At 60.7% G+C, this 23316-nt stretch overlaps 1 protein-coding gene across 4 annotated transcripts in view; it reads right to left on the minus strand.

The window, feature by feature from the left end:
- DAB2IP (DAB2 interacting protein) overlaps positions 1 to 23316 on the minus strand; it is a 160617-nt gene that overhangs the window by 7479 nt on the left and 129822 nt on the right. For 3 of the 4 annotated variants that reach the window (XM_054727046.1, XM_054727044.1, XM_054727043.1), the window contains exons 4-14: positions 17661 to 17814; positions 15906 to 16004; positions 14475 to 15029; positions 12692 to 12836; positions 12462 to 12606; positions 10452 to 10688; positions 8741 to 8942; positions 6765 to 6943; positions 3802 to 4690; positions 3013 to 3165; positions 858 to 1051 (exon numbers count right to left, since the gene is read on the minus strand). In XM_054727046.1, the coding sequence (XP_054583021.1) occupies positions 858 to 1051; positions 3013 to 3165; positions 3802 to 4690; positions 6765 to 6943; positions 8741 to 8942; positions 10452 to 10688; positions 12462 to 12606; positions 12692 to 12836; positions 14475 to 15029; positions 15906 to 16004; positions 17661 to 17814 (2952 nt within the window). The remainder of the gene's footprint in view (positions 1 to 857; positions 1052 to 3012; positions 3166 to 3801; positions 4691 to 6764; positions 6944 to 8740; positions 8943 to 10451; positions 10689 to 12461; positions 12607 to 12691; positions 12837 to 14474; positions 15030 to 15905; positions 16005 to 17660; positions 17815 to 23316) is intronic. The other variant, XM_054727045.1, reaches the window with a different exon arrangement.

Consider the following 23316-nt stretch of genomic DNA (forward strand, 5'->3'; position numbering starts at 1 on the left):
AATCTGTCCAGATGACAGGCTCTTGTACCTGGTATTACTGTCATAAGAAAGTCAACTCCAGGACTGGGACTCTGGGGGTTGGCCTGGATGCTACACTTTGCACCTTTGCACTCCCTGCCCACAGACACAAAGGTATGCCACCCTACTCAAAAGCAGGGAGGGGGGCGGGGATCAACACAGAATCTGATATAAACCATCAATAAAGATGAGTCAGAATTAAAATCAACCCCCCCGCCCCCGCAATCTTCCTGTATGACCCATAGGCACCTTAAAACTCAACACATCCAACACTGGCATCATCACCATCCCTCTCCCTCCCCACCTGAACTGCTTCTCTTCCAAAGTTCCCCATCTCAGTAATTAGCAGCACGACACACCCAGATGCTCTTGGTAGAAGTCTGGGGATTATTCTGTCTCCTTCCTCCCTCTCACCTCCCACCTTCAGCCACAGAAAGTAATTGACATTCATTCCTATTTTTCCTGCCCTGAATTGGGTCCTCATTGTCTTTCTTGGCACCTCCAATCTGGCTTCTGCACTCCCTTGAGAGTGCTCACCAAGAAGTGGGACTCCGTACGTGGCCCACAGGTCCTCCCAGAGCTGGCCTCGGCTGACCTCACTTCCGCCAGGCCTGGTTTGCATTCTACCAGCAGCACACACCGTACCCTGTGGGGCTCCCACACGCCAGGCTCCCTTCTACTTCCAGGCCTGTGCCACGCTGTCCCCACTGCCTGGCACACTCCCTTCCTTCCTGTCTCCACACTCCACTCATCCTGCAGCTGGTCAGCCCCTCCCCGGAGCCTCCTGGAGGGCAGTGTGGGGCCAGGACTGGACCCAGAGCAGGAACAGGACCCCTCACCTGCTGATGATGCCCTTCATCTGGATGTCCTTGTCCTCCTGCTGCCGCCGCAGGCGCTCCTCGCCCTCCTCCAGCCGCGCCTGGTACTCCAGCACCAGCTTCTGCGTTGTCTCCTCCTGGCACTTGAACAGGGTCTCGTACTCCTCCAGCTTTTTGGTGGAGATTCGTAACTTGTCCTGCAGCACTGCCAGGTCCTGCCAGGAGGGCAGCGTGCCACAGCACAGCACCCAGGACAGAGAGCACAGCCGCGTGAGCCCAAGCAGGCACCCAGGGTGGGAGGGAACCCAGGTCGGAACACCCCAGGGACTGTCCCCACCCCAGCTCTCGTCCCACAGCGAGGAGATGCCCCCATCTGGGGCTCTCTCCACGCCAAGCTCCCATCCCCCTAGTCTGACCTTACAGCTGTGAAGGGGATGAAGACTCAGAAGTAAATTTAATTAAGATCCTTAGCTTTTTATAACAAACAAAGGTTAAGAAGATTTGACAGTTCCCTGTGAGATGGGGGCTCTATAGGAGGGGAAACTGAGGCTCCGTAGGCAAGTGACCCAGTCACATGGAAAGTCGAGTGACTGACCAGTGGGGTAAGATCCAGCCTCCCAGCCTCTATCTGACCCTAAAGCCAGGTGGTGGTGGAAGAAAGTGAGGGGGTGGGGGGAAGGAGAGGTCAAGGGCAAGGTGGCCTGGCTTTCTGGATCTGACTCAGTGCAGCACGCTCAGCCTTTGGGGGAGTCAAGGATGGGTAAGGCAGCAAGAAAGCACCAAGCCAGGAGGCTGTGCGGGCTGGACAGAGGGCAAGGCAGGCTGACGCCGGAGTCAGGGGCTGGGGCCAAGGTGCCGTGAGAACACAGGCTGGGGGAGGCAGGAAGAGCCTCTCCTTGAGTCCTGGCAGTAGGAGCCCAACTCTCAACAGCAAAGGACTGTCCCGAGGTCAGAGGGCAGCAAAGCCAGGGATCCACCTCAAAGGTAATCCCTGAAGCAAAGCTGGACCCACAGGGGAGCCTGGCTCCACCCCAGATCTTCTGCCCACCCCTGCTCAGCTGGCCAGAGGAGTGAGGGGAGGGCCTGCCAGAGGCAGGACCAGGTCTCCAGGGAGCTCAGGGAACAAAGGCCTCCTGGATTTGCCTGTGAAGTTAGCAGCAAAGAGGGTGAGAGAAGCAGCAGCTCATTCAGCCAAGGGACAACGAGGAAGGAGGGCACGCCAGCCTGGCCCGAGGAGCGTTCAGGCCATCCTTGCCATTCACAAATGGAAATCTGAGCCTCAGACAGGCACAGAGCCCCGCCCAGGTCCACGCAGGGAGCCTGGGGTGAGGCTGGCCCTCCTTGCTCCCCAGCCAAACTGTGGCTCTTGGAGCACTGTGCCCATGTCCCCTTCACATAATTATGGAGAAAGCAGGTGGATGCGGTGGGCCACGGGGAGAGGGAGGGGGTGGCATGCAGCATGGACACGGACCTCGCCCTAGGCCAGGGAGAGGGAGCCGCCGCCTGACCTCCACGGCCCTGCCTGAGGCTGCCACAGGCTTCCCTGGGGCCGAGAGTGAGAGGGGGAGTGACCGCTGCCTGGGGGCCTTGCACGGGTAGACCTGGGCTCTGGCCTCCAGGAGACAAGAACCAGCCATGGATCCAGGGCAGCCATCACCCCACTGGGAGAATGGGAGGCACCCCACTGCCCACCAAGTGCCCGATGTGTGCGGTGGGTGGAACGTGGCTATTTTAGAACCACTTTTCCCCCCGGAGGAGAAGGGGACTGGGAAAAGAGCCAGGCCTTGGGCAGGCACAGCCCAGAGTGGAGGGGACCTGGCTGGGGCACTCTCCCAGCTGTCTCGGGGACGCATGCCTCCATCGCCACATGCATGAGACATGCATGAGGCTCCCTCAGGGTCTCCATGCACCTCTTTGGCACCCTTAACCCCAAGTCCCAGCCGAGTCTCACGTGCAGCCCGTGTGGGAAACCTCAGGTCTAACCTACATCCCTCCTGCTGCTCTCTTCCAGATCCCACTGACTGCTGTCCTCACATGAAACCAGGGGTTGAGAGGGGACTGGCCATTTGCAGGAGCAAGCAGTGCCCCCTCACTCAGGTCTCGAGGGGAGAGCATCCTGCCAGCTGCCAAGGGATACAGTCCCTCCCTGTCCCGAACTGACAGGGTCCAGCGTTACCTTTTCTGCTTGGCTGAGCTCCTCCTTACTCCTTAGCCTATCCCTGTGGGGGGGATCTGGGCCCAGTCCCTCGTCTTCTAACAACTGTGCGTTCATGGTCAAGAGCCAAGCAGCTGTGCGGTCCAGGGCATTGGGGCTCACAGGTGAAGGGCCCTACAATGAAACACAGCTGTGAGGGCTGGAGGGGAGGGAAGGAGGTGGGAGTAGCACCCGGTGAGCCACGAGAACATGTGGCTCAGAGGCACGGGAGAAGGGAGGGGACCTTCAGCTGACCGGCCACCTACGGAGGCAGCAGCGCCTGACCGAGGAAGCTCCAGCTCCCAGTCAAGCGCCCAGGTGAGAATGGGGAGCTGGCCCGGGAAGACCAGGCGCTCTACCCAAAGCACGACAGTTCCATGTACTGCGTGCAGCCCCTGGGAGCACACGTGTGCCCTGGCAGCTGAGCTCTGGAGGCCAGCTCCGAGCAGGTCACAGGTCAAGTCCTACCCTAGGCAGGGCATCAACAGGCTTAGAACTGAAGATGGACTGACCCCTCCCTCTCTCCCTGACCCCAGCTGTCTCGGGGGAAACTGGCAGAGGGACCCTGAGGCTGCAGTGTCCCTGGTTCACAGGACTGAGGCAGAGGCCAGCAGGGCCAGGGGAGAGGAGAGGTGGATGTGGTGGGCTGGGGCCGAACGTGGCATCATTCAGCATGGGATGGCAGCTGGGTGAGGGAGATGAAATGACCGGGAGGAGCAGCGTGGCATGGGGAGGACCACCCTCACTCCTGCCCTCCGCCTGCGCACTGACCTGCTTGTGCACCGCTCGAGGCTTCAGCTCGGGGCTGTCGCCCTTGGAGGAGGAGGACTGCTGCCGCAGCCGGGCTCCGGGGCCAGCCCAGTCGGGCGAGGCCGACGCCAGGGTTCCGCTCGAGGGCCGAGGGTACTGCAGGGTGCTCAGCAGGGTGGGCGGCGTCCGGCCACGGGGCGCAGGAGGCGGTGGCGGGGGCGGGGGCGGCGGCTGGTCGATCCGACGCTGGGGGCCGGCACTGTTCTGCCGTGGCACCGTGGGCTGCCCGCCCTTTTCAGTCAGTGACATCTGCCGCCGTGCCAGCTCCCCTGGCCGCCGCCCGAGCTCCTCGGCAGCGCTGCTGAAACTTCCCAGCTTGGCGGCGGCTGCCAGCTCCTCACTGTTGCTGTGGGAGCTCAGGGAGCTGTGGCCCTCGGAGCCTGAGTCGCCAAGGCCGCGGGGCGACAGCGGCAGGCCAGCCGCCATCTGGTACACAGGGTTCTGGAAAGAGAGCGGTGCCAGCAGCTGGGGCCGGCCTGGTGCTCCCTCGGAGGTGCCCGGTGTGGTCGGCGTCTGGCCTGCCCGCCGCACTGTGGCCAGCCCCGCCAGGCTCACGGGGGCTGCCCGGGCTGGCCACCCAGCCACCAGCTGAGTTGCAGGCATCTGCCCATCGGTGGTGAGAGCGTCGGGGCCCGCTGGGGAGGCCGCCTCCCCATCCAGCGTGCGGGTGTCTTGGAGGTCCACCATGGACAGGCTCTTGCCACCGTTGGCCATCTGGAGATCAGGCTCGTTGGCTTCCGAGTAACTGGAGCTGCGGGCAGGTGAGGGCTGGACCCCGGAGGACCTTGTGACAAAAAACAAGTCCTTGTTTTCGGGGGTTGGAGACGGTAACCGGGTGAAATCTATCAGACTGCAGGGAGACAAGCACACACAGGGAAAGAAGGGGGAAGAGAAGAACTGTGAGTGCGGCCAAGGCGGGTCCAAACCGAGAGCCCCCGCCAAGCTGCCGGGCCTGGCGGCCGGAGCCAAGGCTGGGGGAGGAGGGGGGGGCAGGGAGGGGAGGGAAAGGGAGGTGCTGGGGCAGCAAGAATGGGAGAGTCCTGGGGCCCAGATGCAAAACCCACAGCCTGGGCAGCCGACCCCAGCGGAAGCCAGGGGCCAGCGCAGCTAGTGGCAGGCCAGCTGCATCTTGGGATGATGGAGCAGTCGAGGCCAGGGTGTTCTGGAAATTTCCCTTAGCTGAACCCCAACCCACAACGCAGTGGCTCTCCGCTCCCCAGGGTCCTGCACAGAGGAAGCCGACTTCAGAGCCACGAGGGCTCTCTCTGCCTCTTCCTTCTGGTTCCTCATCAGCCTGAGAACCGAGGTGGGGGCCTGGTGAAGCCTCCCCTGCCCAGCCTCCTGCTGCCACACCCCTTGACTGACTGACTGGCAGGCAGGCGGGGGCTGGCGTTCCTGCTAAAAACGCGGAATCAGAGGAGGATCCTCAAGGCATGACTCACGCGCGGAGGGACTGCCCTGCAGTGGCAGGCTGGGCCCTCCCCGAGTCTGCAGCCTCTTCCGATCCCCTCCCCGAATGTGGCCCCTTGGAAGAAGGCACAATGGAGTGGGGCCAGCCAGGCTTGGGAGGGAACGTTATGGGGGTGAAAAGGGCTCTGAGGGGGCTGGAGGCAGCAAGGACTTTAGGGTTTGACAGAGGCCTTGGAAGGGGAGTAAGAGTTGGCTTAGCCTGGAATGGAGAGAGGAAGTGCCAAGCACCAACTGCTGGGCTTCGGCAGGGCAGGCTGTGACCACTTACAGCACTTGTGGGCTGAGGAGATGTGGACAAGGCGGCAGTGGAGCTGGGAGAACCCCATGCCAGCAGCACACCTGGTCAGGTCTCCTCAAAGCCACGTGTCCGGCCATCTCTCAGCCAAGATGTGTCCTCACCTGAACTAGATTTGCCTCACTAGGCAGGCTGCATGAGTGAACCCCAAGACTCAGAGGGACCTGAGAAGTGGCATCTGGCCTCCAGTCCTGTGCACCACACCCTCATCCACTTAAAAGCCCGCCACTGCCACCACCTTCAGGGGAGACCCGACTCCCCACTCTGCTGGCCCAGCCGCATCCTCACCAGCTGGTCCAAGGCAGCCCCTGGTAGGGCGGGGAATGTATGAGGGAGGCATAAAGGGGTCAAGAGAAACACCTGTTGCCCTGACCGGTTTGGCTCAGTGGATATTGCATTGGCCTGCGGACTGAAAGGTCCCAGGTTCGATTCTGGTCAAGGGCATGTACCTTGGTTGCGGGCACATCCCCAGTAGGGGGTGTGCAGGAGGCAGCTGATTGATGTTTCTAACTCTCTATCCCTCTCCCTTCCTCTCTGTAAAAAATCAATAAAATATATTAAAAAACAAAAAACACCTGTTGTAAAGGAATACCCTCATTTTGATATCAATATTAGAGAATGTTTCCCTCTTCCTCCACTGAGTGTGCATTTTGCCCCGGCTGAGGGCTTAGAGGGAGGGTCAGGCCTGAGCGCCCAGCCTCAAAGCCTTGTAGTCGCCCAAACTCCTGCTGAACACACACCCCTGTGCTCCACTTTTGGAGATTCTGGGCCTAGCAAATACCAGGAGAACCAGTATTTTTAACACCCCTAGACGAGCTGGAGGTATTTGGGGGACCAATAATTGTTCTTCAACAGAACATTGTTGCCTTTGTGTTAGTCCCTCTACCCAGAATGCTTTTTCCATCAATGAAAATGCTCAAAACTACTAAAATGCTAAAAAGCTCAAAACTACAGCACCACCTCATCCAGGCAGCCTTCCCCGATTTTTCCTAAATGCAGGCTCACTACTTAGGGTCTGCACAACACATTTCCAGGCTCACCAGCTTGCTTATAAACACTTGTGTCGGCCTCCTCCTGCCCAGCCGAGACTGCATGCAGATGGGCTGTGTTTTGTCTGCATGTGCACCCCACAATGCCCAGCACACCTGGCGGCTCTTACCCAGAGAGATCATTCTCGATCACCATCTTCTGCAGCCCAGCCGAGATGCTGCTGCTGCCAGAGCCAGGCGTGGAGGCCAGGTCATTTGTCCCTGGGAGCTGCCCACTGCCCGGGGTGCTCAGTGCCGTGTGGACGTCCCTCAGGATTCGAGGCAGGGGCCCCAGCTTGGATACGATGCTCTGTAAAGACACACGAAGAGGCAGATGTGACCTGCTGGGGCCACCTGGAGAGGCCAAGCGAGCTGCAGCCACGGCGGTTTAAAACAGCGAGGAACCGGGCAGAAATGCAGACCCCTCCCCTGCCAGTCAGATCCAGCAGGTCGAAGGGGGAGAAGCCCAGGACTGTGCAGATTACCTATTTACCAGCTCCCCAAGTGTTTCCGAGATGAAGGGGTGAGGCCCACAAGGAGAAACGCTGACCTGTCCTCGCCTTTGACCCTAGTTCAGTCCTACCTTTGCCTCCGGGGAGGAAAACCCACGTGGAATCCGGAACTTCTCGCACTCACACCTCCCCATCTGAGAGGCTTCTGGGACAGCCCCTCCCACACCACCTCCTCCAGAGGGTGGGTGGGCGGGCGCCTGACCCATCAACACCCGAGGCCCCGTGGACATGGTCCAGGCACAGAGCAGGCACCGTCATGTGCCTGCCAGACGATGAGCAAGTGGAGGGCCAGGCAGAGGCAGCCCCTCGTTGCCATGGTTAAGACTGACGGTGCTAAGGATGCCAGGCTGTGGGGCTGAGCTCAGGGAAGGGGACCCTGCCTTCACCTGCTTAGGCCCTGCTTCCAGGTAGGACTTTGTGCAGAAAGAAAATGCGAAAACTTGTGTTATCATCAGAGCAGAGACTCGGGAGGCGAAGCGCTCCACTTCAGTCCCGCTGCAGCACTGTGAGCTGTGATGGCTGCTGACCGTGTGCCGATACGGGGCCAGCACAGGGGCTCAGGCAGTGGAGGCACTGGGGTGACTGGCCTTGGTTTCCATTCCCCTCCACGTCTCTCGCAGCCAAAGGGCAGTGGACAAAAATGAGCAGAAATGACTGCAGCAGCATCTGTTGGTGGTGAAAAGCTGGACTAACCCGAGTGTCCAGCAACAGGGGGCCGGCGAAATGAACGGCAGTCACGATGGGAGAGTCTGTGGCCGTCAGCAAGGTCACAGGCGTGGAGCAGACATCCACACGAGTGTGTGAGAAACACACTACGCTCTCCCTTTAACACACTCCAAAGAGGAAGAGCTGTGTGCTTGCATGTGTACCGAACACACGCGGAACATCCAGAGGCTGCAGCCCCGAGCGCCCTGTGTGGTCACCTCCGGGAAACAGGACAGGAGCAGGGAGCCTCCCAGCCCGGTTGCCGCAGGAACTGCTTTTGTAAGGGGGCCTCTCGGAGCCCCAGGAGGCAACCAATATCCCGGAGGTCGACGGTGGCAGGTACAGCCCTTGCTGCCAAGAACCTGTCCACTGTGGGCGGAGCTGCTGGGGATGGGGAGTGGAGCCCCGGGTGGAAGAGGGCACACTCCGGTGGCTGCAGCCATCTCAGGGGTTTCTGGGCAACAACCATTCAACTGACTTGACGGCCAAGGGCAATTGTGGGGAGGTTTGTCGGGAGGTTTGTAACTTCCTGCCTGACTCTTGAAGGTACAGTAGAGCATACTTGGTCTTTTTCTTATGGTGCCCTTTAAAACCCAGAACAAGGACATTTTCACAGAAAGAGTAAATGTGATCACATTTCTCACAGGTAGGGAACACACCTTCATCCGTGGAATCCGCCCACTCAGCGCCAAGTGCACAGAGACATAGCCAAAGCCCCAGTACCCAGAATGGGCGCCCAGCCCGCAGGTGCTGGCGAGCGAGCGTGGCCCAGAGATCCCAGCGTGTGCCCACAGGGCCTGAGGGGAACTGTGAGCCCAGCACCCGGGCAGGCTGCTGATCTGCACCACACAGGAGGCTCTCCGCCCGCACCCTGCCCGTGGGACAGGTACCTGCTCCAGCTGGCTGACGGCCTCCCAGAGCAGCGCGTGCAGGCTGGACAGCTCGCGGCCCAGGTCGATGTAGCCCTCGAAGCCGGCGGTGTTGGAGATGGTCTCAGGGTTGGAGATCTCCAGCAGGAAGCGCTGCATGTTGGTCCACTCGTGCTCCAGGAACTGGTTCATGAACGACATGTACTCCTCTTTGCTGCCAAACCTGGAGGGAGCAGGCGGGGTGAGCGACCCAGGCCCACCCAGGAGCCCTCCTTCTCGGAGATACCGGCCCTCAGCTCCCATCCCTCCTCACCCACTGTGGCCACTAACTCCACCAGCCAGCCGACCTGCTGAGACGCAGGGCCCTCGTTCCTCAGGCCCCTGTTCTGGACCCCTTCTCACAGCACCTGGAATGCTCTGTGGCCCTCAGTCCCCTTTCACTGCCGGTCACAATCTCCTTCCTCTCTCCCTCCAGGTTTCCAAGGCCTGGTGGGCAGTTGATTCCCAATCTATGCTCGGCCAGGCCTCTCTGCTGAGCCTGCAGACGTGTGTGTCCACAGCATCTCCCCTCGCACCCAGCCTGCCCAAGTCTGAAGTCATCACCGTCACCCCAAGCCCATGCCCTCCTCCCAGGCTCCCTGTCACAAGTGGAGACACCACGTCCATCAGAGAGCTGAGCCAGAGCCTTCCCGTCATCTCCTCCCTCCCACCCGGCAAGGCCGCTGACTTTGTCTTCTCATCACCCCTTGGCCTTGCAGCCCGCCTCCTGCATCACCTCTCTGAACCCCAATTCCCTTTCGCTCTCCTGCGGGCTCTCAGCTGCCAGTCCCGCTCCCTCCAACCCCCTGCCCTACGGCTGTCAAGCTGACCTTTTTAGGACCCAGAACAGACAAGGGCCATCCCCTCCCATGCTTAAGGCCCTGCCTGGCCTTCAGGTCCCTGCGTCCTCCTGGGTCTCGTCTCCCTCTTCTCCCTGCCTGCCACTTGAAGATTCAGGAACGCCAGGGTGCCTTGTCCCTACGGCACACGGCCCTCCCAGGAGCTGCACTGCCGCTGCTCCCATCACGCAGCTGGGGGCATGTGTCTGGGGAAGTCTCCCTGTCTCCTCTCCCAACAAGCTGAGGGCCCTCCTGAGAGACTGTGTGCACCTCTGTCGCCCTCCCCTGCCTAAGTGCTCGAATCAGGCGTGACTCCGAGCTCAGCACTGAGGGGGCCCGGAACTGGCGACTGGATGACCCAGCCCTCCCGTTTCTGCCCCCTCGCTCTAAGGTATAGTCCAAACACGGACGTGCTGGACAAGCAAGGACATCCTTGACAAGCATTACACAAGGACAGTGTGAAACAGCCCGAGTGCCGACCACAGGGGACGGACGGGCTAAGGAAACATGGGCCCTCCTCCCTTGAAGGCATATTAGTCATTTGTTTCAAAATGAGGCTTATGGATGTTAAGCACATGGGAGAATCCTTATGATTAAATGTTCATTCAAAAATGCTGCAGGAAAAAACATCTTGTCTTCTCACCTCTGAAAATTAAGGAAACATACCAAAGTGGCATGTACCTTCGGTAGGGAGGGAGGACGGGGTGTGGAGGGGATTTCATTCTGAAAAGGGGGAGCGGGAGGACTGAGCATGACAGGGACAAAAGCAGGGCCCGTTGTGCAGCCCAGCTCTGGGGAAGAAACACCATGGCCTGGCCCCGTGGCCTCCTGCCCGCCGGGGACGCAACACTCACTTGGCGAAGTTGGCCAGGTTCTGGGTAACCTTGGCGATGAGGGTGAGGGTGCGGGCAGTGCGGTCATCGGGGTACTCCTGCAGCAGGTTGAAGAGTGAGGGCGACATGATGGCCGGGCAGAGGAAGCGCAGAAACAGGGAGGCGCTGATGAGCCGCTCGCTGATGTCCGGCCGGCCGCGGCTGCTGCATTCTTGCCGCCACGAGGCAAACACCTCTTTCAGCTCCCGTGGGAAGACACTGGGTAGGAATAGACAAGAGTGGGCCTGGTGGTCAGGCAGGGCGCCAGGACAGGTGGGTGCAGAGCAGGGACCCTGATAGCTATGAGCTGGCCCTGCTGCCCGTCACCATCCATCATCCATCCATCATCCATCCACCTATCCATCACCACCGGACAGGGCTGCTGGGGGAGCTGAGGCAGCACAGGGCGGGCAGAGCGAGTGCTCAGGAAGTGCAAGGGGCAGGCACTGAGTATGCCATCTACCCATGGCACCCAGAACTGAGAGGTGCCTCTGGGTCTCTGACAAACACCAGAAAGAGGAAATGGAAAATCATTGTCCAAGGTATGTTTCCCTGAGTCCCACACCCTCCGCCCTGGGGATAGCAGGGCAGTGTGAAAACAGCCTGGCCCAGGGCAGGAAGTGTGTTCCCTCAGAGTTCAAGGCTCTCAGGTCACCCCCCACCCGCTCAGTGCCATGGGTCATGTGACCTATCCCGAGGGGCCAGGCTGGTCCCAGGTGAGCCCAGAAGCAAAGGGGCCTGCGCAGGGGGGCCTCCCGCACTGGTTCTGACCATCCCCTCGCCTAGCAGGCCTCTCTGCTGAACTATCCCGGGGCCCTTTGGTGTGCCCAGCCCTGAGCTGGTGGCTCCACCAGCCCGGGTGCTCCCAGCATGTGCAGGAAGCAGATTTAGACGCAAGCACAATCCCACTCTGATGGGATCAGAGCTGGGACAGAGGATGCCCAAGAGGGGTGAGCTGACCTAAGGCAAGCCACAGAGGGAGCCAGGTATAAGGCCTTAAAGGAGAAAGGGAAGAAGTGTGACCAAAGAGGGGAGTACAGCATCGCTGGGGGTGGGGCTCGAGTGGGGAGGGGGACGCAGGTCCTGAGATGGAGCAGTGACCGGAGAAAATCTGAGCAGCCCGTCCAGTCCCCATGCTCGGCGCTGGCAGCAAGTCCCCGCCCTGGACAGTTACGCCTGCCTCGCCATGAGTGAGGCTGCACCCCGCACACAGTCAGCTGGCATCACACCGACCCAGGAGCAAGCAGGTGCCCTGCGGGCCGTGGCCCACGCACCAATCCTGGCCCTGACTGTGGTCCTCTCTGAACAGCCCGTCCGCACGCCCTGCTCCTTCTCTCGGGGCTGCAGAACTACGATCTCCTGAGACCCCCATCCTTTCTTCTCCGTCTCTACAGTCCAGGCACCCACACGAGCCCCGGCTGGGCCCGATCACAAGCTGTGACATGAGCACAAGCTCCTACGGACAGACGACGAGGGGTCTCAGGTTAAGTCATCCGCCCACCCCCGGGGGGTGCCCGAACCGGGCCTCGCCGGTCTCGCTCCCTGGGCAGCCCCAGCACCTACAACAGCACCAGTCACAGAGGGCGCTCGCTAACGAACACGTGCAGTGGACTGCCACTGCGCCCAAATTCTCCACGCGGCACACCCCGTGTCCTGCATGGTCTGGAACACTCCCTCACGTCGGAGAACCCAAAAGGGGCCAAGACTGGCGGAGTCAGGCAGAGGGGGTTCCCATCCCAGAGCCACCACTCGGAAGCTGTGTGAGGCCACAGGCGTGTCCACCTGCCCTCTCCTTCTTGAGCCTCACTCAGCTCTCCTGTTTGTACGTCAGGCACAGGAAACAGCGCCCTCGCTGAGCCGTACGAGAGGAAGGCACCCCGTGCCTACCACAGCACCTGGCACGCTACAGGCACCTGACCCCGGACGGGCCACACGGTGGGGTGGGAGGCCTGGGCGGCTGAGCCCAGGGAGGGCGTGTGGGGCAGCACTGACCAGTAGGAGTTGATGATCTTGCAGAAGGCCAGCTCACAGCACATCTTCAGGTTGCCCTGGTGCTCGGGGAGGTCGGCGGCCGAGCACTTGCTCGGGTCCACTTCGCAGTTCTCGTCCGACTCGTACAGCGCCTTGATGAACTCACCTGTGACCGGGAGGGCAGGGAGGGGCAGTGAGGACCTGGTGGGCATGTCCCACCTTCGGCCCCCGCCGGCCCAAACCCTCCCTACCTAGCGCGTCCTGCAGGTACTTCTGGCCCACCAACTTGAGGTACTCCTCGATGGCCTTGGTGGCCAGCGTGTTCTCCCGGAAGATGAGGTGCTCGTTGTCCCCGCAGCGGTCCACCTCTGACATCATCAGGTCCGTCAGGAAGTCCTGGGGAGGCAGGCAGTGAGGAGGGAGGACCTGGGCAAGCCGGTAGGGAGGACCCTAGGGTTCTACACCCGCTGCCCGGGCAGCGGCCAGAAGCCCCTGCTTCCCAAGGCTGAGGGGGTTCCCATCCCAGGGCACTGTCCACCTTGGGGGCTGCCGGAGGGCAGGGCCGCCCGGTGACATCACAGCTGGGTCTCGGGATCAGGGAGGCAGGCCTGGGCAAGAGTATGCCACGTGGACACAAGCTTCCTACCCCATGGCCAGACCAGCTGGACTCAAATCCCTGCTTGGCCCTGAGCAGGCCTGGGTGACCAGGGAACCGCCCCCCATCACCATCAACGCCAGAGAGGACAGACGGGCACCCTCTCCACTATCTACCCATGACTCTGATGCGTCTCCCACACCAGACATGGGCTCGCTCTGTGTGGTGCAGCAGAGAAGGAGCGAGGCAGAGGCTGTCCGGCTGCCTCGGGGGCAGTGAGCCAGTGCTCAGTCGGTGAGAGAAGGGACCTTGGCTTCGCTGCGAAGGCAGTGGCACCACCGCCCACCTGGCAAACCCAGGGCTGCAGCTCCTCACTGCTGAGGGCAGCTGTGACGTAGATGAGCTGCTAGTGCCACAGGCAGGGTCATGGGCAGACCCCAGGGGGCAGCCTGGCCCACATCTCCCCTCCTGGAGGGAGGCTGGAGAGTAAACCTGCTCCCACGGCCCCAGTGGGAGCTCCCTCCCTCCAGAGACCCCTCCTCTCACCCACAGCCAGCCTCATGGCTTGGGGGAGGGGAAGAGGACAGACAGGGGGTCAGAGGCCCAGGGGAGGGTGAAGGGCAGGGCAGGGGCCACCAGCAAGGAGGCTACAAGTTGGCCAGCATGGACCAGGGTTTCTGGTGCACACAACTTTGGGAACCTCTCTGACATCACACGTGGCCCCTTAAATATAGAACTGAGCTCGAGGCCCAGGAGGCCCTGCTGGCCAAAGGAGGGATGATGGCAGGGGGGCGGTTGGGGGGCGTGTTCAAGAAGCTTCCGTTGCCTCTGGGGACCACACAATCTGAGGAGCCCTTCCTGACCCTCAGCTGACCTCTGGGATCTCCTCGGAACATGGAGGCAGGACCCCGGCTCCTCCGCCCAGGCCTGCCTGGGCTCATGGAGGGGTTCTCGTTGTCCCCGCAGATCCCACTCTGCTCCCTGGTGTCAGAGTCTGCGCCCAGGCTGGGTGAGGAAGAGCTCCGCAGAGCCAGGGCCCAGTGAGGGGACCGGCACAGCACAGAACAGGAAACTGACCTGTCCAAGGCCCAGCTCCCAGGCCGGACCTGGCCCAGGCCTCCTGCCTCCCAGAGCCCGTTCCTCCCGCTGTACCGAGGGAGAAGGGGTGGCAGGGAGAAGCCCTTGGCGTCCACGACAGACCGAAAAGTCACTGCTCACTTCCTCACTACAACTGCCATCCGTCCCTCAGCCCCACAGCTGCCTCAGCGAGGGGGGCAGAAGAACGAAACCCCTCACTCCATGATACAACGCTTGGGTTCAGGGGACCACCTGGTCAGCGCCCCCGATAGGGCTGAAATCCATGCCTTGGACATAGGAAACAGCAGGTAACCTAGTGTGTCACCGGGCCTTCCCAGGGCCACGGGCACGGGCACACGCACCTTCACCTTGCCCGTGCTCTGGAGGATGTGCACCAGGGCCGACGCCATCTCCTCCTTGGTCTTGGCGCTCAGGATGGGCTCGAGGGCTGCGCAGAGCCCCAGGTAGTGGTTGGTGATGTGCTCGGCAAACTCCTTGTACATCTCCATGGGCAGGATGCTGATGGTCTGGTAGCGCGCCTTGATGCGGATCATGGGTCCGGGGCCCTTGCCACCCTTGGGGTTGGGCGTCATCACGGGGTACCACTTCTCCACGAACTGCCGCCCGGCCACCGAGGCGGCGGGCAGGCTCACCAGGCCCAGGTAGCTGTTGCGCTCCTTCTTCTTCTTCTTGTCGGTCTCCCGGTACAGGTGGACGGTGACGGTGCGCAGGGGCGGCAGGTTGTGGAACTCAAAGTGCTCGCCCCAGAAGACGTTGTCGGTCTTGAGCTTGCCCGTGGTGCGGGCGTAGAGCACATCGTCCAGGCACAGCTCGCACAGGTACTTCTTCTTGGCCGGCAGGTCCTTGGCCTCGATCACCCACAGCTTCAGGATGTGCTCCACACGCCGGCTGTTGTCCTGCGCGTGCACAAGGTGGTCACTGCGGGGCCGCCTGCCTGCCCACCGCCCGGCCAGAGCTGGGGGAGCGCTCAGATCCAGGGGGGCCCTAGAAGGGGGTGGGGACGGGCCAGGCACCGACAGGAGGGGGGGGGGGGGGGCAGGGACAACTCTGGAGTCTGGTGGCCATGAGGCTGGATCTCTGCTCGGCCTCAAACAAGCTCACTGACCTTGGGCAGGGGACTGAATCTAAGATCAGTTCCCTTTTCTATAAAATAGGAACGAATGGCGAGAGATCAAGTAAGAGGTTAGCACAGTGCTTGGCACCGCAGGCCACTGTGCTACTCCTCAGGTCTTCCAGTTCGCTGGTCTGTAAGTCACTCAAGAGGGGACCACTGCTCAGGCCCCTCCCACGGTGATGTCACTGTGACCGTTTCAGCCCAGGCCGGGCCAGCCAGGGGGGCAGACACAGAAGCAGGAGATTAGAGTTGGGGCCCATGAACCTGATGGGGGAAGCCCAGGGCAGTGGGAACACAGAGTAGGGAGCCAGGCTGGGCCAGCGGAGCTCCCTGGAGGACGGGACAGAGGTCTAAGCTGGAATTGGATGGGTGGCCAGGAATCGGCCAGGAGTGGAGGGACAAGAGGTCCAGGCAGAAGGCCACCAGCACCCAACTCCCTAACAGCCCATTCTCAGTTCTCTGGCCCAGCCTCCATGGTTAGCTTCGAGGACAGAGGCCCACAGCACCTGAGTCAGCCTGGCCATCTCGAACCCCTGTTCCAGGGCCCAACCCTACTGCCCACTCAGGCCCCACCCCCGCCCAGCCTACCCCAGTGATCCCACTCTGCTCCGGGTCTAACCTCAATCCCCGGGCTTTGGTGAGAGGGGACGCAGCCTACCTTGTTGGGGTGCACTGCTCGCCGCAGGTTCTCCATCCACTTATCCCGCTCGGCTGCTGACCGGCAGGAGAAGCACTTGCTTCCTGACGATGTTGTCACCTGAGGGGCCACACAGGACAGTGTCACGGGGGGAACACGGCGAGAGACAGGGCAGGACAGAAGACATTGGGGCTTGGGGGCTGGAGCCACCAGGCCTGCAGCACTGCCTCCGGAGGGGCAGAATGCGGCTCAGAACGGCCTCTGTTTCACATTGGCAGGTGGTGCCGTGAGATCGCTGTCCCGAGCAAGTGGGTGACAGGAGGGTGGCCCAGCCCTGCACCATCTGGCTCCTGGCCCTGGCTCCTCTCCCCCTTCCTCGCATCCCTTGTCCACAGGAAAGTACCTTTCTAACCTCACTCTCCCGAAGATGGGAGAGAGAAGGCACGGGGTACCTGACTGGGTCGGAGGGCAATGCTTAACCAGGGCCTCCTCTCCAAGTGGAGCCACGGGCACCAAGGACACAACCCTGGGTAGGTACAAGGACCACCTCCGTCCTCAGCTGACACTTTCTGACGGTTATCTTTTGCCAAGTGACAGTGACAACAATGATGGTCACAGAAACTTCAGGGGCCAGACTGGAGAAATAAAAACTGGGCTTCCAGGTGTGCTGGGCCTGGGGTCCTCCTGCCTGGAACCCTGACCCTCCCTCGCCATCAGACTCTTGCTCATCCTCCAATCCCCACCGGCAAGGAATCCCAGCCCAAGCGGCTCCTCCTCTTCCACTGCCCCCAGCACCGTGCCAAGGGCTCGACAGAAGGGAACCAGACTCCTTATCCAGCCATTCAAGGGCCAGCACAAGCCGTAGAACCCACTGCTGTGGACCAGTGCCCAGGTACCGTCTTCAGCCTGTCCCAGGCAAAGAAGTCGGAGCCCAGGAGTCTTGAACCAGAAACAATGGGCACAAGGGGTGGGGCAGATGCCAGGCACATTCCACTCTTTCCCTGGGGCTGGGTTGCCAGGAGGTTGCCACGAGTCCCCGAATGGCTGACTTTCGTTACCAGGCTCATCCCTCCATCAGAGAGTGCCCTAATTATGTAAGCGCCTTGTGGGTGGGAGTGGAGGGTGAGGTGGGCAGGGAATCTGACTGATGAGAGAAGCAATCAGGAACTCCCAGGAACACCTACGACATTCATCACCCTGGTCCTGGCGTGGCCTCAGGCTCGTGGTGTGACCTCTAACATCTTGCCTCCCTGTCCTCAGATTCCCCATCGACTGTGAGAGACTGGACAGGTGATCCCCAGGTACAGCCCTGCAGGTGTGGTTGCTGCCCTCTGCTTGCTCTTAAACCTGCGTCACAGAATGCTAGGGCAGAAAAGATTCTGATGTCTTTATAGAAGGGGGAGACTGGCCCAGAAAAGGGGGTGCTCTCCACCATCCCACACTGCATTTAGGGGGTTTCTAAGGAGGGTGAGCAGGCTTCAGGCACAGGCCCTGGAGCTTAAGGAATTCTACATGGACTTTTACCCCCTTTTACTGCTGGGGAGCTCTTGCCCCCACCAGCAGGGGGAATAGTGCTGGTCTGTCTCCAAGGAGCCCACGGAGGAGGAACGAAGCCCCCATCTCCAAGCTCTACCTGGTCTCTTGGGAGCCAAAAACAATGAACAGTTTCCAGCCACTGTCCCAAAGCCGAGGCCACCGAGGACTCTAGGAGGGGTCTGGAGACCTGGCCTGACTAGGGGATGCAACCAGGGCCTACCTGCCCCCAGCGGCACCCACCTCGAAGCAGTAGTCCTGGCCCAGGATGCTGCTGTGCACGGGCTTGATGACCACCTCCTCCTCCATGCTGAGGTCCAGCGCCTCCACCGCGCTGCTGGGGCTGAGCAGGGACTCGTGGGAGCGAGACTCCTTCACCCTGGGCATCAGATGGGACCTGGGGGGTGGGCAGCAGGTATGTCAGGCTGGGCCTGTCACTCCCCTCCCCTGCCCTGTCCCCTCTCCTCCAGGAAGCCTGCCCAGATCTGCCCCCACCCCCCCCACCCCCAGTGGTAGGCAATCACTCCTTGATCAACCCCCAAGTCCTTTTCCTCTAAAGGCAGACTTGAGGGAGGGGCACTTCTGTGCTGGAGTCACAGAGACCCAGTATCGGTCCCTTTGCCCACTGCAGGACTGAGTGACCGGTTCAGCCTCTAAGGGAGCAAGTGGCTGAGGGTGATCCACGCAGGAGCTGAAAGTCAGCACTGAGTGCAGGGCAGGGTCTGGCCTGGCTCCCAAGCAGACTCTGAGACCCACAGGGAAGAGCTGAGCTCACCCAGGTGGCCTTCCCCACCCATCCCATCCCCTCAGCCCTGGTCCCCATCCAAGACCAGAGCAGTCACCCACTCGTCCAGAGCGTTACTGCCCACAGAGCCCTTTCTCACACCCCCCTCGAAGCAGGAGAGCCACAGGGACCTCTGCTGCACCATTTATAGATGAGGGCAGTGAGGCTCCAAATGCCAAAATCCAGACAGGCCCACATGCCAGGGCTTGGGGGCCCAACACAGATACAAAGAGCAGAGGTAGTGGATGCCACCTGGTGCCGAAGTGGAGCCTGGAGCTGGACTGGCTGACAAATCTGGCCTCATTCTCGCCTGCTATGTGGCCCTGGACAAGTCACTACCCGCTCTCTGAGCCTCGGTTCCTCAGCACAGGCCATGGAAAGAGCCTCAGATGGCACCTGCACAGTGCTTGGCAGAGTCGGCCTCGGAGCTGTGCAAGTCCCTTTTCAGAGCCACCGCCATGGGAGCTGCCCCGCGCGGCTGGGCACAGGAAAAGCTGGAGAGCCAGCCAAGCCTGATAAGACCACCTCTGGTGTGGAAGCTGAGCAGGCCTTGCCCTATTCACGTCCACGGCCCAGACCCAGGCACTGGCACAAAACCCTCCCTGGGCTTAGCTCACCCAGATCTCCCAATCCCTCTCCCTCTCAGCTCCTGGCCTCCAATTCATCAATCTCTCCCTGCCTCGTCAAAGACCCTACCCTCATGTCAGTGAGGCCTGGCAGGGTCACCACACACTTCCCTGCAGGACACACACCTGTAACCTACTTCCACGACCAGCCAGAGTAAGGGAGGCTGAGGCTACTATGTGTGCGATCCGGAATCCAGAGAACAGCAGATAGGTCCTGCTCACAGGGACTCACAGGCTGACAGAGGCCACCCTCCACCCCCAAACTCCACGTCACCATGGCAGCAGCCCACCCTGACATGGAGTCCTGTGCTGGGTGAGGCATGGGAATGAGAGCTGGAACTGGGATCCCAGCCCTTGGGGACCCCACAGCCCAACCCAAGAGGCAGTCAGCCTCCCTGCACCTGCTCCCCCAAGGCCCAGCATGAAGCTGGCTCAGATCACTTGTGCCGTATTGATGTCCTCAGGCAGAGCTTCTGAAAGCTCCAAGGGAATGGACAGACCACAGGGAAGCTGTGAGAAAGACTGAAATCAAGTTAGAAACACCCGAACCTCCACAGGGCCCCCGTGTGGAACTTTCAGTGAGGCCCAGCCCACCAGCATCCCAGCTGGGGTGCCTCTGCTCCTCCAGCGCCCTCCCTCTGGGAAGAAGTGGCTCACACACAAGCACTATGGCCGAACACAGCACCCCGTGCTAGGTGCCTTTGACAAGCCCTCCACCTGCTCCCCCATCACAGCACTGACCAATGCCTTGGGTGGGTCTGTTATCTCCTCAGTCAATATTCCACCCAGGGCTGCCCACCTCCTGGGGCAGCCTCCAGGCCTCCCTTCCTCATGGGGCTTCATGGCTCAGTGCAAGAGAAGACCTGACTCAGATGCTGGGAATTCACCAGGCCAGGAACAGCAGGGACCCACAGTCCCTGGGCCTGCCATGCAGGGCTGGAAACCCAGCCTGCAGATCGGGATCGGGCTGCTTTCTGGCCCAGCCCAGAAACCCCTGCTGGGTAAAGATGCTGGGAACCAGGGCAAGTGGAGTAGGGACCCATGAAGTGCAAACAGAGGGGCTGGTGGGCTGGAGAGAGGAGAGGGAGGCACAGTTCAGTGGACTGGGCCTGCCCAGGAGACCGAGGGGCCCTGGTTCGACAGGCCAGGAGCCCAGCAGGCCCAGGCCTGACCCCAAAGTGGCCAGAGCCTAGAGCCTGGAGCTGCAAATACCTACTTTTCCTTCCCCAACATCCTGCCCCACAAACATGCCCCAGCTGGCCCCGGCCTCAGGGGAAGGTTCCTGGGTGAACTCTTGTTAAGGCATCCTGGCTGCAGCTGGGCAGCCCTGAGCCTCCTCATCTCCCCAGCACTTCTAGGCCACAGCAGCACCCTCCAGCCAGACCCCCTCTACCCAACTGGCATCATTCCCATCTGTCTGCAATCCCCTCAAGGCCTATAGATAATCAAGTCGCCACACTTCCACCTGGTGGTGAACCCGCCCTGAAATGTCCCCTCTGCACTTGCTCTCACAACACACCCTGGAAAGATGCTCCTCCTAGCTGGTCCCTAACTTCCTCTGCTCTAGGATCCATGCCCTGGTCTCTCCCGAACCCGTACTACCTTCCCCCAACCTTCTCTGCCTCACAAAAACCTTCCTCCGACTTCAAAGCCCAGGCCAAAAGCCACCACCACCACCACCACGCTGTCCCTAGTCCCTCCAGGCGGACAAGCGCTCACACCCAGGCCGTGTGGCTGAGCCCCACTCCACACCACGTTCCCACCTGTCTCCTCACCTAATTAATTCTCACGACAACCCATCAGGATTGAGGTTCCACACCTCAGAAAGGCCAGGTGGCTCGCCCAAGATTGCACAGGTGGCGGGTGGCAAAGGCCGCGTGTGATTTGAACCGCATTCAGCAGAGTCTGAGACTAACTCCATCAGCACAAGGCTCGTCTTCCCATCTCCCCACAGGTGATGGGCAGAGAAAGGCCCACAGCCAGCTGGCCTGCTCACTGGGATCCACTCATTCCAGGTCTGGGAGAAAGAGCTAGAGAGACTGGCTGGGGCAGGGCGCCCCTGCCCAGGAGCCCAGGAAACGTGGGCACACCACAGGCAGGGGCAGGGGCAGAGCTGCTGCTGGAGATACAGCCAGGTCCCAACAGCAGCTCATTGTGCGGCCAGGGAGCAGAAACAAGGAGACATTGTCCCAGCTCCTGGGCCACAGCCTTATCTGATAGCCTTCCAGCCAACCCACGAGCTGTTTTTCAACCCCATCCTTTTTTCTCTTAAAAGGTTAGTGACACAGAAGTTTAGCAAATTCCCCATTATTTCAAGGAGGGAGGAGACCCCAAAACAAAACCTGCAATTATCAACAAGTTCCTGGCCTGGGGAGGATGTCCCCAGCTATGAGTGGGGTGAGCTGAAAGTGGGGTTGTACAGCCTGGAAAGTGAGCCTCAGAGGGGGCAGAGGGAGCTGCCCTGCATGCCCCCGGGGGGCAGGGCTGGGACCAGGAGAGGTTAATTACAGCTCAGTCACAGCCGTCTTCACATGGGCCAGGCTGGTTCTGGAGGGAGTCAGCACCCAGTCTCTGACCGTGTGCAAGTAGGAACTGGGAGACCCTTTCAGACATGCTGTGGAGGAGATGCCTACACTGCTAGTGGGCTGTTAGCGTAACAGGCCAGGCAGTCAGAGCATGCAGGCAGGCAGTGGAAGGAGCCCCAGGAGTGAGCACGCACGACCATCCCCCCACCCCCCCACCACACACACCTGTAGATGGGAACAGGCAGGAGGGCCCAGTGTCAAGGTGCCCAGCTGTAATCTAGTCTCCATTCCTCATAAAACATGCAACGTTGAGATTTTTAAGTCATTCAACTCTCCAGACCTCAGTTTCCCCATCCATAAGTGGGGAGAAGGAATCTCTTCCTCAGAGGGCTGCTGTAAGGATCAAGGATCAAGTGAGAATGTGGGGAGATGTTAGGGAGAGCAGGGGTAGATGCCGGTGACTCCATCAGTCACTTGTAACAGTTCCAGTGGCAGGAGCAGGGAATGGCTGTGAACAAGGAAGGATGCACCTGCTGTTATCAAGGCTGACACTCCTGACATTTGGGGTGACAAGATGGGGACTTCCCGGGCCATTCTGTTTCCTTCCTCTGACCACTCAAATCCCTTACCTTCTTCTCCATGCCTCAGTTTTCCCCATCTACAAAATGGGACAAACTCCCTCTACCCAAATGCTGGGATGTCTCAAAAAAAAAAAAAAAGCCCTTAATTTCCTGTGTGGGCCCTTGCCACTGCCCACTGCCATAACCAGGCCTGGAAGGGGCAGAATCCTGGATAAAGTTGGTCTCCACAGAGGAGGTGCCCACTGAAGGGCTGGGAGGACCTGCGGACAGTGGAGTCAGGTCACAGCGTGCCCACCATGCTTCTGCTGTCACAGCCAGGCAGGTGCAGGAGGCTGTGCTGAGCATCTGCCCACGGGTCCTGGCACACAGGCAGAGAAAGGGCCCGACCTCCTGAGAATCCAGTGGCACGACAGTGCCCCACCCAGAACGCCCAGCAGAGCCAACTCCCCCCAGGCCCAGCCTCGCCCTCCAGGCCTGGGAACCGGCTGCTCAGCGGCCAGCGCTCAACTCCTGGCCCAGCTGGGGTCCCAGGGGAAGGGAGAAGAATGCAGCCGCCCTGTGGCTCCAGGGACCCTGGGGAGACAGAGCCTGTCCTTAAAAGGCAGGGAGGTTACCATCCTGCCTGGGAAGGCTCCCTGGGATGGGAGGGCCTGGCCTGGAGGCATGGACTCCCTTGGCCCAGGGTTCCCTGAGTCCAAGGCGAGGGGGCAGGTCCTAACAGTCACTAGAACCAGTATGACCCTGTCCCCATCCCCAGACTGAGCCCTGGGCTGGAAGGGCCTGGTCTACTGCCCTCAACCTATACCTGGGAGCCTGTGCTTCCCCTTGTCACCACAGGGCTGAGATGGCAAAGGAGGGTCCACATCCTGGCAACCAGACAGGAGTTCAGGCAACTCATCACGCGCTGTGGCTACAGAGCCCTACATGCTGACTGAATGACCAGCACTGCAGCAGCCTGCACTGAACAGCCACTTACTAAGCACCTACTATGTGTTCCCCTGTGTAATAGGTTTTCTTACCGAGGCACATACATCGATGCACAGCCTTCTTCAACAGCCTGCACAAAAGGCAGTGTCGCCCCAGCGGAAGGGAGAACAGGAACTCCAACAGGCTGATGAGCCCTGGTTCATGGGGCAACCCTTCCCACACCCCAGATCATTTAAAGGATGCGATGACAGAGGCTTCAGGACACCAGGCTTAGAGAGGAGTGGCGTGGCTGTGTCACAGGATCCACAAGTGGAAGCAGGGATCCTAATGGCCAGATCACCCTCTGAGGGACTGTCCTTCACACGGGGGCCGGCCTGGGGGCCGGCATGCAGTCAGCCCAGTGCCCCCGCAGGCTCCTGTCCTCGTACGCCCTGAATCTGCCGGTGACCTCAGGCG

The sequence above is a fragment of the Eptesicus fuscus genome, chromosome 15 (genome assembly GCF_027574615.1).
Source record: "Eptesicus fuscus isolate TK198812 chromosome 15, DD_ASM_mEF_20220401, whole genome shotgun sequence".
NCBI lineage: Eukaryota > Metazoa > Chordata > Mammalia > Chiroptera > Vespertilionidae > Eptesicus > Eptesicus fuscus.